This window comes from Hemiscyllium ocellatum, chromosome 5 (genome assembly GCF_020745735.1).
Source record: "Hemiscyllium ocellatum isolate sHemOce1 chromosome 5, sHemOce1.pat.X.cur, whole genome shotgun sequence".
Classification (NCBI taxonomy): Eukaryota; Metazoa; Chordata; class Chondrichthyes; order Orectolobiformes; family Hemiscylliidae; genus Hemiscyllium; species Hemiscyllium ocellatum.
This window is the reverse complement of record NC_083405.1, coordinates 53,697,171-53,712,910: the sequence shown is the minus strand read 5'-3', so window position 1 is coordinate 53,712,910 and position 15,740 is coordinate 53,697,171. Positions and strand designations below refer to the sequence as shown.

The 15,740-nt window shown below is 39.2% G+C and overlaps 1 protein-coding gene across 2 annotated transcripts in view; it reads left to right on the top strand.

The window, feature by feature from the left end:
* The window catches only part of LOC132816031 (glucocorticoid-induced transcript 1 protein-like), a 229,094-nt gene that overhangs the window by 4,826 nt on the left and 208,528 nt on the right, over positions 1 to 15,740 (top strand). For both annotated transcript variants that reach the window (XM_060825444.1, XM_060825443.1), the window contains exon 2: positions 6,197 to 6,348. In XM_060825444.1, coding sequence (XP_060681427.1) covers positions 6,197 to 6,348 — 152 coding nt within the window. The remainder of the gene's footprint in view (positions 1 to 6,196; positions 6,349 to 15,740) is intronic.

The window sequence follows — 15,740 nt, the reverse complement described above, 5'->3', positions numbered from 1 at the left end:
GTCTTTATAATACATTCAATTTTGAACACCAAATCTCAGGAAAGAATTTTGACCTCAGAGAAGACATAGTATACATTCATCAGAGTAATATCCTCAGGGTCAAAGGGTTAAATTCTAAGGACAGGTATCAGAAACATCATTAGTTTTTCTTGAATTTAGAAGATTGAGGGATGGCCTACTTGAGATTTTTAATAGTAAAAGTATATACTAATATGCAGAGAAATTGAGAAGAAAAACACTGCTGGTGGAATTCATTACAAAAAAAAGTATAATTTAATGAATTATGAGTGAATTTATGCAGCATTTCCTCATCAAGGGTTGGAAACTAGAAGTCAGCTGTAAAAATGTGAAGTAAAGCATTTTTGGGGTAAGAAACCAAAACAAAGTATTGGAGTAAGCACTAAATGGAACAACCTAAGTGATGATGTCCAGACCCATCTAGGGATTTAGTGCATGGAAATGAAAGCTTGGGTGCTGAAGAAGATGCAGTACTATTGTATACTATCCACCCTCTTAAGCCTATTCCATTCTGTTCGATTACATATGATCTGCATTCATGGATTCTGGATTCTTTGAAATTTTTACAATTAGATTTTTATTTAATAAGGATGCAGATGGGTATATAGCAAATGGAATTTCAGCACACGTCTGATATGAAGTAACTTGATGTGAAACAGTTCAGAGCTGAATGGCTGATTCTTGTCAAATGTACCTGAACCTTTTTGGAAGTTGTTCATTTGAATCCCTAGGTATCTTTCCATTATCTGTCTAGTAATTGTTTCTTTCTCACCAAAGTGCTTTACATTACATTTATCTATATTCAATTACCAATATGTAAATATTTTCTTCAAGTGCATAGATGATCTCTTTAAGTGTACAGTCCCTTGTAAATGTTTTATTTTGCATGAATGGTAATTTAAAGGGAGGGCAATTTGTTCATGGCATCGTGTGACGATTAGAGTTGCTGCACAGACATAAAATTATAGGCAGTATTGATAACCATGCTATCCTGTCTACTATACTGTCTATTTGTTTGAAATCTTTTATCAGAGTCAAAAAGTGTGGTGCTGGAAAAGCACAGCCAGTCAGGCAGCATCTGAGGAGTAGTAGCGTCAATATTTTGAGCATAAACTCTTCATCAGGAATGAGAGAGCTTATGCTCAAAACATCGACTCTCCTGCTCCTCGGATGCTGCATGACCGGCTGTGCTTTTCCAGCACACCCCACGTTTTTTGACCCTGATCTCTGATCTGCAGTCCTCACTTTCTCCTGGTTGAAATCTTTTATATTTGTTTCATAGCTTGCTGAAGCCCCAAAGTATGACATTTGATATATAATAAAGAGAACTGCTTTAGAAGAAATAAACAGATTCAAGACTGTTCTGGAGCTGTTTAAGACCTTTTATTATTCTACCAAATTGGATGATCTCTTGGACATATAAAATATCTGCATTTGTGTGCAGTGTGGGATTAAACATTTAATCAAACACCACAACTGGGGATATTTTAGTGCCATCTCAGCTCCAGACCATCATTGCATGAATTCATTAAGGTAGTGTCCTGGGCCCAACCATTTTCACCTGCTTCACCAATGAATTTTCTTCCGTCGTAACATCAGAAGTGAAGATTTTGCTGATGCTACACAATGTTCAGCACCATACACAACTCCTCGGATACTGAAACAGTCTATGTCCAAGTGCAACAAGACAAAAACAATGTAAGAACTCTTGGGCTGACAAATTTCAAGTAACATTCATGCCACACAAGTGCCACCTCCAGTAAAAAGCAATTCAATCACTGATTATTGACAGTAATTGTCATTACTCAATCTCCTGCTATCAAGATTAGATTAGATTACTTACTCCTTCGACCCAACAAGTCCACACTGACCTTCCAAAGAGCAACCCACCCAGACCCATTCCCCTACATTTACCACTTCACCTAACACTACGGGCAATTTAGTATGGCCAATTTACCTAACCTGCACATCTTTGGACTGTGGGAGGAAACTGGAGCAAACCCAGAGAGAATGTGCCAACTCCACACAGATAGTTGACCGAGGCGGGAATTGAACTCGGGTCTCTGGCACTGTGAGGCAGCAGTGCTAACCACTGTGCCACTGTGCCATTCTCAATCCTGAGGATTACCATTGACCAGACACTGAACTGGAACAGCCATAAAAATACTGTTTCTACAAGAATAACTCAGCGGTTAGAAATCTTGGAGTGAATAACCCACCAAATGATTCAAAGTCTGACCACCATCAACAAGGCACAGAGGCAAAAATCAGGATATGTTGGAGTAGACCTGCCTGTATGGGTGTAATTCCATCAACACTGAAGAAGCTCGGTACCGTCCTGGACACAGCAGCCTGCTTGATTGGCATAATATCCACATTCATTCTCTTTGCATCTGTCGCTCAGCAGCAATATGTACCATCTGCAAGAAGTACCGTAGAAATTCACCATGCTGCTTAGACAGCACCTTCCAAATCCATGAACACTATCATCTAGAAGGACAAGGGCAGCAGATATAAGGAGTTTGCAATCATTTTCTTGTTACTCATCAACCCGCTCACCATCCTGACTTGGTACAATATTGCCATTCCTTCAGTGTCACTGGGTCACAATCCTGGAACTCCTTCTGAACATCATTGGCTGTACCTACTGCAGAGATTCAAGAAAGCAGGTCACCAATGCTGCCTCGCGCGCCATTATTAAGGAATAAATGCTGGCCCAACCAGTGTTGCTCACGACCCTTGAATGAACATAAAAAAATGCTTTTGCATGAGATTTCAACATGCAGATATGCAGAAGTTTCCCTATTCTTGGCATTGCTATGTCTATTAATATTGTAATTATTTTGTGCTAAAACAGACTTAAACATCCCCAATGAAAAATAATAAAAACAGATTTATATTATGTTGTTTGGATTCTGCTTATCACTGTAAATTCTTTCATTTGACAATGTTGTTCAGGTTGACAGGCAACAGAGAGCCTCACAACCCAACTATGACAACGCTAAAGTCCCAATTATAAATTAACTGAACATCATCACAATTGAGATATTTCAATTTTTTTTGTGATTTTTTTTTTCATAATGCAAGATTGTATCAAGTGCAAGTCATAACCAAAAGGTTCTGCAGCCATGCTTGTTCATTCACATTCTCTTTGACTGAGATTGACTTTTTAAAACTATATATTAGTATTCCCATTGGTAGCCAAGTTGAAATATTTTTTACTGAGTGATGCTTCATTTAATGTGACTTCCCAGTTATGAATTCATGAAACTGACTGAGTTGGTGGTATATAGCTGCAAGCTGAAATTTGTCAGCACCTAGCTGGAAATTAAATGTACAGCCATTTCAACTTTGAGTCCCTCGATTGCATATCATTTCAGTTTGTTAAGCACTGAAAATATGTTTGAATTCAATTCTTTTTGCAGCATTACTCATATAATTTTAATATAGTGACACCTTTCATAACATTAAATTTCCACATTCTCACTTGTGTATTAATTTGCAGTCTGACCTCTGGACTTGGAATATGATGACTTAAACTTGTAAGGCAGTTTTGCTTGCAAGTGTAATACGAGCAATTTTCATTTAAGAACATTTGCAGTAACTATATATCTTGGAGCAATCGGCTCGGCTCACTCTGATTCCGGCCTTAATTAGCTTTTATGGTGGAAATTGGCATTGGGTTGTTGCTGGCTATCGTTCTAATTTGGGAAGAAACATCAATCGGACCTTTGCAGGATGGAAGTCTTCCCAAATTCCTTACATAATTAATCATGTTTATTTGATAATCTACTTATATTCAGAGATTTCCATATATGCGTTGTGTTCTTCTTTTGTAATGTTGAAGGAGAACGATGAGAGTAGAAATCATCAGCATGATTTAGGATGAAACACTGTTTTATTTCTGTTTCTGTTTTAGTAGCATATTTAACACATTCCCTTTTAGGCTGCTGCATAGAATTATTTATTCAGAAGAGAATCAACTGCTTAATCTATGCCACTGTCATTAGAGTCTTGGTGATAGGTGTTGGTGTAAAGGTTGCTGGTGTGACTGTTTTGGTTTTCTTTACATCTTTTCTTCTCTTTCTCCTATCCATTGATAATGTATTTGCTTTGCTATGAATTTCCCTGATAGCGTAGCTCAGATTGGTAATCTTCAATATGGGAGGCTAAGGATGTGACCTCTTTCCTTCTGCTCAGTGGCACATAACTATCTTTTTGACTTTTACTCTCAAGAAATGATTCCTAGCTTCTTCTGAATGCGTTGCTCTGTTGTTCGATCCCAATATTCCTGGCCCAATACCATTCTATGGCAAAATGCACTGGAGCAACAATGAGTTTTGCTTCATTGTTTTGTTTCCTGAACTTATCTTCAGTCATGTGTGAATATGATATTCTGCCATGTAAGGCCTACTGCTGATAGCATCACAGGAACTGACGTGATGGAAGTAATGTCAATACTGTATTTCTCTGTTCTGGATAATAACAGATGATAATCCTTAAAGATTTGATCTACTAACAAGTAAATAATTTGTGGAGGCAGTGAAGCAGATTTAGTAACAGTAACAGAATTTGGTAGGTTACAATGTTGCAAATTATTGCATGCTGCTTATTGTCTTCAGGTTTCCTTTATAGCATCTTCATAATCTGGATGGTTACTGCATGTATGAATTAGGACCTTCACAGATCCAACCTTTCTTGGTGATGTGAAAATTTGCATAACTATGTCAGTGATTTGTCCAAATTAAGAACTGCTGACACAAAGTTCGTGTTGCCTTGCACTGAAGATACAACTCTTCACAGATGTTAATGCTGGTAATTGCTGTGGAAAAGATAGTGAACTATATGGTAGGAGTCACCATGTGAACTGATTTAAAAAAAACTGTGGAGGGTGCTTCTTTGTATGTTTGTCTCTTGCTCCCCTTGGAATAGAAAGGTGTCAACATGTTGGAAGAGTTCTTTCCTGCAGCAAAGTGGAGTCAGGATATTTGTAGAAGATCCAGTAACTAAAATCATTTCCCAATGGCAGATCAAATTGATTAAATAATTACCTTTGATTAACATTTACGTTGCCTATTCAAACTACTAAAACCTTTTTGAAGAGGCCTTTGTTCATAAATGTCAATAGAAGTTTTTCTGCATTCAATTTCTGAATGACATTTTTAAACTTAAACTTTGGAACCTAAGTGAGCTGAAGTAATTTTATAGTACACAGGTCAGGATAACTGGTGTATTTTAATTTGTGACTTCTTGGGAGTTGGATGGCATTCAAACCAAATGCTTTTCACAAACTCCCTTGCCAGGTTACTATAGAGTGTTGCCCCTAAGATGTAGGAAGAATTTGCAGGATATATCTTACTTTGGAGAAGAATGTCACAGTCTTGGAATAACACAAATAAGTGACAATGGGAGCTCTGCGATGGTTAAAGAGAAAATTCGCTTTTATTGTGAATAGTTAGTTTTCAAGTTTTTAATTTTTAAAATTCATTCATAGTTTATGGGGGTTGGAGGTCAGGCCAGCATTCATTGACCAGAGGACACTTGAGGGTCAACCACATGGCTGTAGATTTAGATTCACACACATAAGGCAGACCAGGTAAGGACGCCAGTTACCTTCTCTAAAGGTCATTAGTAAGCCTGATGATTTTTCCTCACAATCAGCAATAATTTTGTGGTCAGCCTCCTTAATTCCATTTTGTTATTAAATCCAAATTCCACCATCTGCCATGATGGGGTTCAAACTGGGTCCCCAGAATATTACTTGGGTCTCTAGGTTAATAGCCTAGCAATAATGCTACTAGGCCATAACCTCCTTGAGCAGGAAGACAAAATCATGAGACAGGTTGTTTATGGGACCAGTTTATTGTCATCACCAGTAATCATTCTTTATCTAATTTCAAGTGGTGCAGTGTTGATGACAGAGGAGGAAGAAGTGTTGCAGTTAATTCTTGGTAATTGTTTGTGCATGATGTTATTTTAAGCCTTGCAATGTTAAATAAAGTATCTGCTTATAAGTAGTGCTTTCAATATTGTGCAGTATGCTTGATCAACAAATTGTTCTTCATTAATTGTTTAACATGTATATGAAGCATTTTATAATAGAATAGTCCCACACAAAGGGAATCTGACTATCAGATCAAGCATTTTGTAATATTGACTGTTCTTTCAATTTTCACAGTCGAAAGATCCAAATCTCAACAGATGAGAACTTCCAGTACAATCCGGCGCACCTCCTCTCTCGATACCATAACAGGACCTTATCTCACAGGACAGTGGCCACGTGATCCCCATATACACTACCCATCATCTATGAAGGACAAATCTACACAGGTAAAGAATAGAATAAAGATTTGGAGTTTATTGTAGTAAGGTGATGTCATTTTCTGACCTTGCTCAGTGTTTAATCGCTATTCATATTGTTTAATACTTGATCTAATATAAATTGGCTTTATAATTTAGCCATGGAAAGATGTTTTGAATGCTAATTTTTTAAAAATCATTTTTTGTTCAGGTCTTGTTGCTCTTCTCTATGTCAGGTTTAGGAAATTCCAGATGACTAAAGAATGTATTTTAGTGACTGTGTCGGTGTCAGTCATTGGGCAGAATTACTGTCCCTATTATCATCACCTCATAGCTAGAGATGTAGGAGTATTTCACTTGGAGATTATAAGAATGAGAGATGATATCACTGAAGTACTTAAAACACTAAAATCTTTAAAATTCTTGAGGATCTCAACAAAGTAGATTTTGGACATTAGTATCTTTCGGTTGGGAAATCCAGAATTGGAAGAAAGTGAGCACTGCAGATGCTGGAGATCAGAGTCGAAATGTGGTGCTGGAAAAGTGCAGCCGGTCAGGCAGCATCCGAGGAGCAGAAGAGTTGACGTTTCGGGCACATGCCCTTCATCAGGAAATCCAGAACTGGAGGCTACAATCTTAAAGTAAGGGGTTGATCATTTAGGACTGAGATGAAAAATTTGTTAACTGTAAGGATTGTAGCTCTTTGAAGATTTCTAACCTGGACGGCTGTGGGCACTCAGTTGTTGAATACAGTTGAAACACGGATTGATACATTTGTTGATACAGAAGAAGTGGCAGTCAATGCATACCTAGCCAGCAACACACACATCCAATCAAAGAATTTTAAAAATAAGTAATGTGGGCATGGTGCAGGAATGCGTAACTGAAAAAAGGAAATCAATTGTGATGATAATTGAAGATTAGGCTTCAGCAAACCATTTTTGTGTTGTTGAATAGGTTTTACACATTCAGGCTTTATCTTGGCTATACCTGACATTTGCTGAGATGTCTTGTTGATGGTGCCAAACAAAGCATTGATGTTGTGGTTGTGTGGGGGTTTCTGACAAAGGCGTTTTATTTCCTGATCCCTAATGATGAACCAAGTGAATCACTACTGGTGGCACGTCTGCTATGGTCTCTGGATTATTACCTGAGCCATGTGCCAATTAGCAAAGGGACATAGGATTTGTGAAATTAAGATTTGGCTCAAAGATTGGTGTAAAGAAATGGATTGCAGCTCATTGAGCATCAGTACAAGGAGTATAAGGCTTTGCTGGTGGAACAGCCTGACCTGATGTGTGCTGGGACTGTGTTCTAGCAAACTATGTAATTTCGAGAATAGTGAGGGCTTTAAATTAAACAATGTGGATATGAGGGTTCCAGTTTGGGTAGGTGCAGCAAATCAAAGGGTGCAGTGAAGACAGAAGAACAAAATAGTAGTATGGGAAGTGTGGCGTGGAGAATGACAGGGGGGACAGAGAATAGATATAAGGATACATCAACAGTCCATCCTTAGCTGGGTTTATGGTTCGTCTCGGAAGTGTTTTGATTTTTTAAAAATCATTTGTTGTTCAGATCTTGGCTACTGTACTATATATTGGGCATGGGAAGTTCCAGATTACTGAAGGATACATTAGTGACATGCCACCTTTAGTCATTGTGTCATCAAGGTTAGATATTATAACAAAAGGATAGTACAGGTCTGGTCACCTTGGAAGGATATTGTTAAATTGGACAGGGTTCAGAAAAGATTTACCAGGATGTTGCTGGAACTGGAGAGCTGGAGTCACAGGGAGAGGCTGGATAGGCTGGGACTTTTTTCACTGGACTGTAGGAGGTCGTAAACCATACAGAGGTTTATAAAATCATAAGGCGTATAGATCAGGTGAATAGCCAAAGTCTTTCCCTTAGGGTGAGGTAGTTCAAAACTAGGGGGCATATTTTTAAGGAGAGGGGAGAAAGATTTAAAAGGGAGCTGAGGGGCAACACTTACACACAGAGGGTAGTTCATATGCAGAATGAACTGCCAGAGGAAATGGTATATGCAGGTACAGTTACAAAATTTAAAAGATAATTGGATAGGTACATGAATAAGAAAGCTTTAAAGGTATATGGGCCAAATGCAGCAAGTGGGACTAGCTTAGTTTGAGAAACTTGGTCTGTATGGACGAGTTGGGCTGAAGGGTCTGTTCCTGTGCTGTATGACTGTGACGTTGTTATGCATGTAGCATTCAAAACAAAATCATGAAATTGATATTACACATTGAAGTATATAAATAGGATCTGGTAGATATGGATGCAGGATGACAAGGTTTGGGGTCCTGAATTTTGAAGGCTATATAGCATTCAAGAAGAATGGAGAATTAAATAAAATTAGAGGGGTAGCACTGCTAATAAAGAAAGGCATGAGTGCAATCATTAAAGCTGAACCTGGTTCAGTAATTCAGGATACAAATTGGTTTGGGTGGAGAGGTGGGATCGTTGGGGAAATGAAGTTATTTGTGAAGCGGTCTACAGGCTCCATAACAGTAACCACAAGATAAGATGTGGGGGAATATAAACAGGTTAAATGAGTGGGCAAAAACTTGGCAGATGGAATATAATATAGGAAAATGTAAGGTTGGTATTTTGGCAGGAAGAATAAAAGTGCTTAATATCATTTAAACGAAGAAAGATGGCAGAAAGCTACAGAACAGAGGGATTGGAAACCCTCATCCGTAAGTCACAAAAAATTAGTATCCAACTTCAACAGGTAATAGGGAAGGCAAACAGAATGCTGGTCTTTATTTCAAAAGGAATGGCGTATAAACATAGGTAGGTTTTGCTGAAACTATACAAAGCACTAGTCAGACCACAGCTGGAATATTGTGGACAGTTTTGGATTTTTCAATCTAAGGAAAAATATACCAACATTGAAGGGGGTCCACAGGAGGTTTACTGGGATGATACAGGTATGGAGTGACTGTCTTACGAGGAGAGGTTGAGAAAGTATTCATTGGAATTTAGAAGTATGAAAGGTGACTTTATTGAAACAGATAAGATGCTTAGGGGATGACATGTTTGATGTGGAAAGGTTGTTTCCCCTGTGGGAGAGTCTAAGACCTGAGGGCATAATCTCAGAATAAGGTATTGTACATTTAAGACAGATGAGGAAAAATTTCTTCTGAAGAAGGTTACCTCAGATTACAACAGGATCTTAATCAGATGGGCCAATGGGCTGAGAAGTGGCAGATGGAGTTTAATTCAGATAAATGTGAGGTGCTGCATTTTGGGAAAGCAAATCCCAGCAGGACTTATACACTTAATGGTAAGGCCCTAGGGAGTGTTGTTGAACAAAAAGACCTTGGAGTGCAGGTTCATAGGTCCTTGAAAGTGGAGTCACAGATAGATAGGATAGTGAAGAAGGTGTTTGGTATGCTTTCCTTTATTGGTCAGAGTATTGAGTGCAGGAGTTGGGAGGTCATGTTGCAGCTGTACAGGACATTGGTTAGGCCACTGTTGGAACATTGCGTGCAGTTCTAGTCTCCTTCCTATTGGAAAGATGTTGTGAAACTTGAAAGAATTCAAAAATGATTTACAAGGATGTTGCCAGGGTTGGAGGATTTGAGCTATAGGGAGAGGCTGAACAGGCTGGGGCTTTTTTCCCTGGAGTGTCAGAGGCTGAGGGGTGACCTTCTCGAGATTTACAAAATTATGAGGGGCATGGATAGGATAAAATAATAGACAAAGTCTTTTCCCTGGGGTGGGGAGTCCAGAACTAGAGGGCATAGGTTTAGGGTGATATAAAAGAGACCTAAGGGGCAACTTTTCATGCAGAGGGTGGTGCATGTATGGAATGAGCTGCCAAAGGAAGTGGTGGAGGCTGGTACAATTGCAATATTGAAAAGGCATTTGGATAGGTAAATGAATAGGAAGGGTTTGGAGGGATATGGTTTAGGTGCTGACAGGTGGGACTAGATTGGGTTGGGATATCTGGTCGGCATGGATGGTTTGGACTGAAGGGTCTGTTGCCTTGCTGTACATCTCTATAACTCTAGTGAATCTGTCAAATTCTTTACTGCAGAAAGCTCGCGAAGCTGGATCATTAGACACACTCAAGGCTGAGGTAGACTGACTTTTAATCAGTAACGGAATCGAGGGGTTATTGAAAAATGAAGGAAAGTGGAGTTGAGCGTTACCAGATCATCCATGATTTTGTTGAATGGCATAGTATATCAATGGTCTGAATGGCTTAAATTTGCTTTTGAGTTTTGTGGTCAAATTAAATATTTGGCACTTGCAATGAAGGGATAGACTATTTTAACCGATATAAAGTAGAAAATTCAGATGGAAAGGTGACCTGGATGAGTTCACAGAAGGATTCAGAGAGAGTTTCATAGAGCAGCATGTTCTGGTACCAACCAGATAGCAGATTATACTAGTTGCTATTGTATAATTTGACAGGATTAATTAATGATGTGAAACTAAGGGTATCCTACATAGTAAGAACCACAATATGATTGAATTTCATGTACAGTTTGAACGGGAAAAAAAGTACATCCAGTTTTGATATTTTAAACTTAAATAATGGCCACTTTGTGGGAATAAATGCTGAACTGGCTGAAGCGAACTGGATTGATCTAGACTACTGGATAGATCACTTTGAGGTGCAGTGGCAGACATCTATGAGGATATTTCAAAAAACTCCGAAATATGTTTTAATATGAAGAAAGGTTCAGTGAACCCATCATCCATGGTTTGCTGAAGTATTTAAGGAACTTAAGTAAGAAGCATGGAATTACTCATAGGTGGCAGGTCAGATGTTTGAACAGGCTATAGAGAATGGCAGAGATTAAAATATTAGATAAGACAATGATCCTAAATGATCTAGACAAAGTGGACGTTCAAAGGATGTTTTCTCTTGTTGGTAAGTCCAAAACTAGGGAAACTGTCTAAGAGTTAGGGATTGCCCTTTTGAAACAGATCAGAAGAAATGTTTTCTCTCAAACGACTGTGTAAGGTCTCTTCCTCAGAAGATGGTGGAAGTAATGACATGAATTTTTAAGGTGGAGGTAGATTCTTGTTAGGCAAAAAAATCATATTATTAAGGATAAATGGAAATATGGAATGCAAAACAGAAAACAGACCAGTCATGATTTTATTGAATGGTGGAGCTTGAATTCATAAATTGTTCCCCAGTCACCAAATGGCAGAAATTGTTTTCACCCTGCAGTTCCAGTCTAAGGTTGTTGTCTGGTTCCCTGAAGAAAGATTCAAATACCTCAGAGATTATTTCTATGGGTGGGCACTATCTGAAATTCCTCTCCTCTGACAGATCAGATTTTACTATAATTTTTGGTTTGAGGGCAAAGATGAGCCTTTAGTGGAGTGGGACCTGTAAGTGATTTTAGAACAAAGTGAGTCACATTCAACATCCAGGGACTGTCTAGGTCAGTCATTTTGCCATCCAGCTAGCTCACCTTAAAAATTATACTAGAGCACCCCTCTCACCTCATTGGATTTTTGAGGCTTTTGATCTTGATGTACAATAAACTTAGGGTATTTAGATGCAGGGAAGAATGTCTCCCACGCTGGGCTTAGATAACTGCACTTATCAATTCATATGAATTTATGGTGTTAACAATTGCTATTTGAGATTTATAAGTAACTTTGGCAAATTGTAGTTTTAAACCTTTTGAATTGGATTTTTACTAGGATCAAAGCTGATTGACAATGGCATTGATATAAAAAATGAGGTCTGCAGATGCTGGAGATCACAGCTGCAAATGTGTTGCTGGTCAAAGCACAGCAGGCCAGGCAGCATCTCAGGAATAGAGAATTCGACGTTTTGAGCATAAGCCCTTCGTCAGGAATAAGAGAGAGAGAGCCAAGCAGGCTAAGATAAAAGGTAGGGAGGAGGGACTAGGGGGAGGGGCGATGGAGGTGGGATAGGTGGAAGGAGGTCAAGGTGAGGGTGATAGGTCGGAGTGGGGTGGGGGCGGAGAGGTCAGGAAGAGGATTGCAGGTTAGGAGGGCGGTGCTGAGTTGAGGGAACCGACTGAGACAAGGTGGGGGGAGGGGAAATGAGGAAACTGGAGAAATCTGAATTCATACCTTGTGGTTGGAGGGTTCCCAGGTGGAAGATGAGGCGCTCCTCCTCCAGCCGTCGTGTTGTTGTGTTCTGCCGGTGGAGGAGTCCAAGGACCTGCATGTCCTCGGTGGAGTGGGAGGGAGAGTTAAAGTGTTGAGCCACGGGGTGATTGGGTTGGTTGGTTCGGGCGGCCCGGAGGTGTTCTCTGAAGCGTTCCGCAAGTAAGCGGCCTGTCTCACCGATATAGAGGAGGCCACATCGGGTGCAGCGGATGCAATAGATGATGTGTGTGGAGGTACAGGTGAACTTGTGGCGGATATGGAAGGATCCCTTGGGGCCTTGGAGGGAAGTGAGTGTGGAGGTGTGGGCGCAAGTTTTACATTTCCTGCGGTTGCAGGGGAAGGTGCCGGGGGTGGAGGTTGGGTTGGTGGGGGGTGTGGATCTGACGAGGGAGTCACGAAGGGAGTGGTCCTTGCGGAACGCTGATAGGGGAGGGGAGGGAAATATATCCTTGGTAGTGGGGTTTGGTTAAACCTTTTTTTGAAAGACAGTTTTCTTATTGTCTTTTCAAATTAACATTAAATCTGGTAGGGGAAATTTTTTGTTGTGTTTGAAAGCAAATCAAGTAGGTGATTAGTTAACTACGCTAAATTAAGTAATTTTTGTAGTTATTTGGTTGGCAGTGAACTTTGCTTGGATTTCTGTCTAAAGTAAAATGTGAATTTATGATTGAATGCTTATTTTGTTTTTGCAGACTGCTATGTAGTAATTTCTGGGTGGTTTGGAATCAAATAAATTCTATTAACAGAATAATCAAACTTAATGTTTAATGCCTAAAATACACAGCATTTCATGGAAGAATAAGTTACCATGTCTTCCCATTTCTTGCGGTCAGATTTGAAACTAAATCATATTCAGGCAGTCACAACGTGTTTTGTGGGGATTGTGTTCATAGCAGGAAACACATATTAGCATAAATTTGCAGTTTGTTTGGATAGGTTTGTGAAAAATGCAACTTGTAGTAGTGTAGAGAAGTTGTTGCGTTCTTTGCTAAAATGTTGGTCAGTTGCATTTTTGTGGCAGGATACAGAGAGCTTTGCCTTGTATGTTGACCAAGTTATTAGATTGCTTTCTCCCAAAGCCTTGACATTCCTTAACACCATCAAGCCAAGTATGCTGAAAACTTCCTTTTAATATTCTTTAATTCCATCTGTGTCCTAATTTATGGTATATTTGGAGCTGAATAAGATCCATGAACCTGGGTCCTATTTCAACTATTTGATTGACTCATTGAGTCAACAGGTCAAAATATTCTACAAAAGTTTATACGATTTAAGCATCTCTTATTCTGGTGATGAAACAAAGAACTAGATGTTAGGAATCTGAAACAAAGACAGAGATTGTTGGACCAACTCAGACGTCTGGCTGCATCTTTGGAGAGAGAAAAGTTAATGTTTTGAGTCCAATGATCCTTCTTCAGAACTGATAACATTTAGGGAAGAGTGGTATTTATCTTGATGTGGTGTTGTTGGAGATGGAATGAGTAAATTGGGTGGAGGCAGAACTCAGACAGCGACAGAGCAGGGAAAAGTTAGACAAAACTTTTCTCTTTGTTTTTTGGATTCCATCTCCACCTACCCCACTCACTACTTTATGTCTGCTTTTCTTCCCGTCACTTCTCCTTCAACTCCCTGTCATCAAGATAAATATAAATTTTTCCTAGATCCTATCATTTCTGCAGAAGTGTCATTGGATTTAAACTATGAACTGTTCTCTCTGCACTGACACAGGCAAGGCTGTTGAGTTTTTCCAGTGTTTTATTTATTTTGGGGGTTTAGCTTATCCATTTGATTTAGTAGTATTGTGGCTTAGTTTGCTGACACCCAGGAGCATGCATGGTAGCAGTGAAATCTCTGAAATAAATTAAAATAAAGAATGATAAAATCCTGATAAATGTGGCATTATATAGATCATCCATGAGCAGTGGGCAGGCTTGTGAGTCTACACCTGCTCTTCTTTATTATCTTAAATAAAGAGGAAGATATTGAATACAGACCTGCAATTACTTGCAATTTTATTCACCATGAAGCATGTGTATCCTGTTTTCAGCGCTGCATTTAATTAGCTAACTAAAGAACTCATTTGCATTATTAAAGCAATCATGGTTTCTTTCTTTACTAAAAACTGAAAGAACTGCAGATGCTGGAAATGAGAAACAGAAATTGCTGGAAAAGCTCAGCAGATCTGGCAGCATCTGTGGAGAGAAATCAAAGTTAACGTTTTGAATCCAGTTTTGGGTCCTTCTTCAGATCTGATAGTAGATAGGAAAGGTTTTCTTTAATGAAAAGATAGGATGGGGGAGGGGATAAGGAGTAAATGATAGAGCTCAAAGATGGAGAAGAACAATTGGACAGACAAAAGAGTGAATAACAGTCACATAGGAGAATGAATAGTTACGATGGGAACTATTAATGGTTTATCAATGAGCTATAATAACAGCCCATGTGATAACAAGACCTGGTGTCTTGGGATTTAGGTAAGGACATGGGAGAATGTGCTTCAAGCTTTAAAATTGACTTCAGAAGGCTTTAGAATTCGCAAGCAGAAAATGAGGCGTTGTTATTCCAGCTTGTGCTGAGCTTCAGTGAAGCACTGCAGAAAGCCTGCGACAGATGCTGGTTAGGGAACAAGGTGGTGTGTTGAAGTGGCAGGCAACTGAAAGCTCAGGGTCCTTTTTGCAGACAGAACGTAGGTATTCTGTGAAATGGTCACCTAGTCTTTGCTGTGTTTTCCCCAATGAATAGGAGACCACGTTGTGAGCAAAAAATGCAGTAGACTAGATTGAGTGAAATGAAGGTAAAGAGCTGCTTCACCTTGTAATCTGTGTTTGTGCCCTTGAATACAAAGGAGAAGGGAAGTGAACAGGCAGATGTTACACCTTTTGGGGTTGTGGGGAATATGCCATGGTGGGGAGGGGGGTGTTGGGAGTGAAGGAAGGAGTGGATCAGGCATCAAAGAATCTGATCATGTTGAACAATTCTAATGCTCTGTTCTGAGCTAGTGAAGTACACATCAAAGTATTGGAGATGAGTAGAGAAACTGGCACTATCTTGATTCTATAGGTGGAACCTCAACAAAATAGAGTAGATTTGTTTAATGGATGATCTATAATTTACAATTGTGACAATGTGCTGTTTGGTTATTTGGCATATTACCATGACCTAAGTTTTTTTGTGTAAACTTGTTTCTTCTCTCCAGATTGAGCATGATGTTTTCCTTCTATAAACAATATTGTCTGTATTTAAAAACGGAGCTCTTAAAGATGTTCATGTTGATGTTTACTACTGAGTTC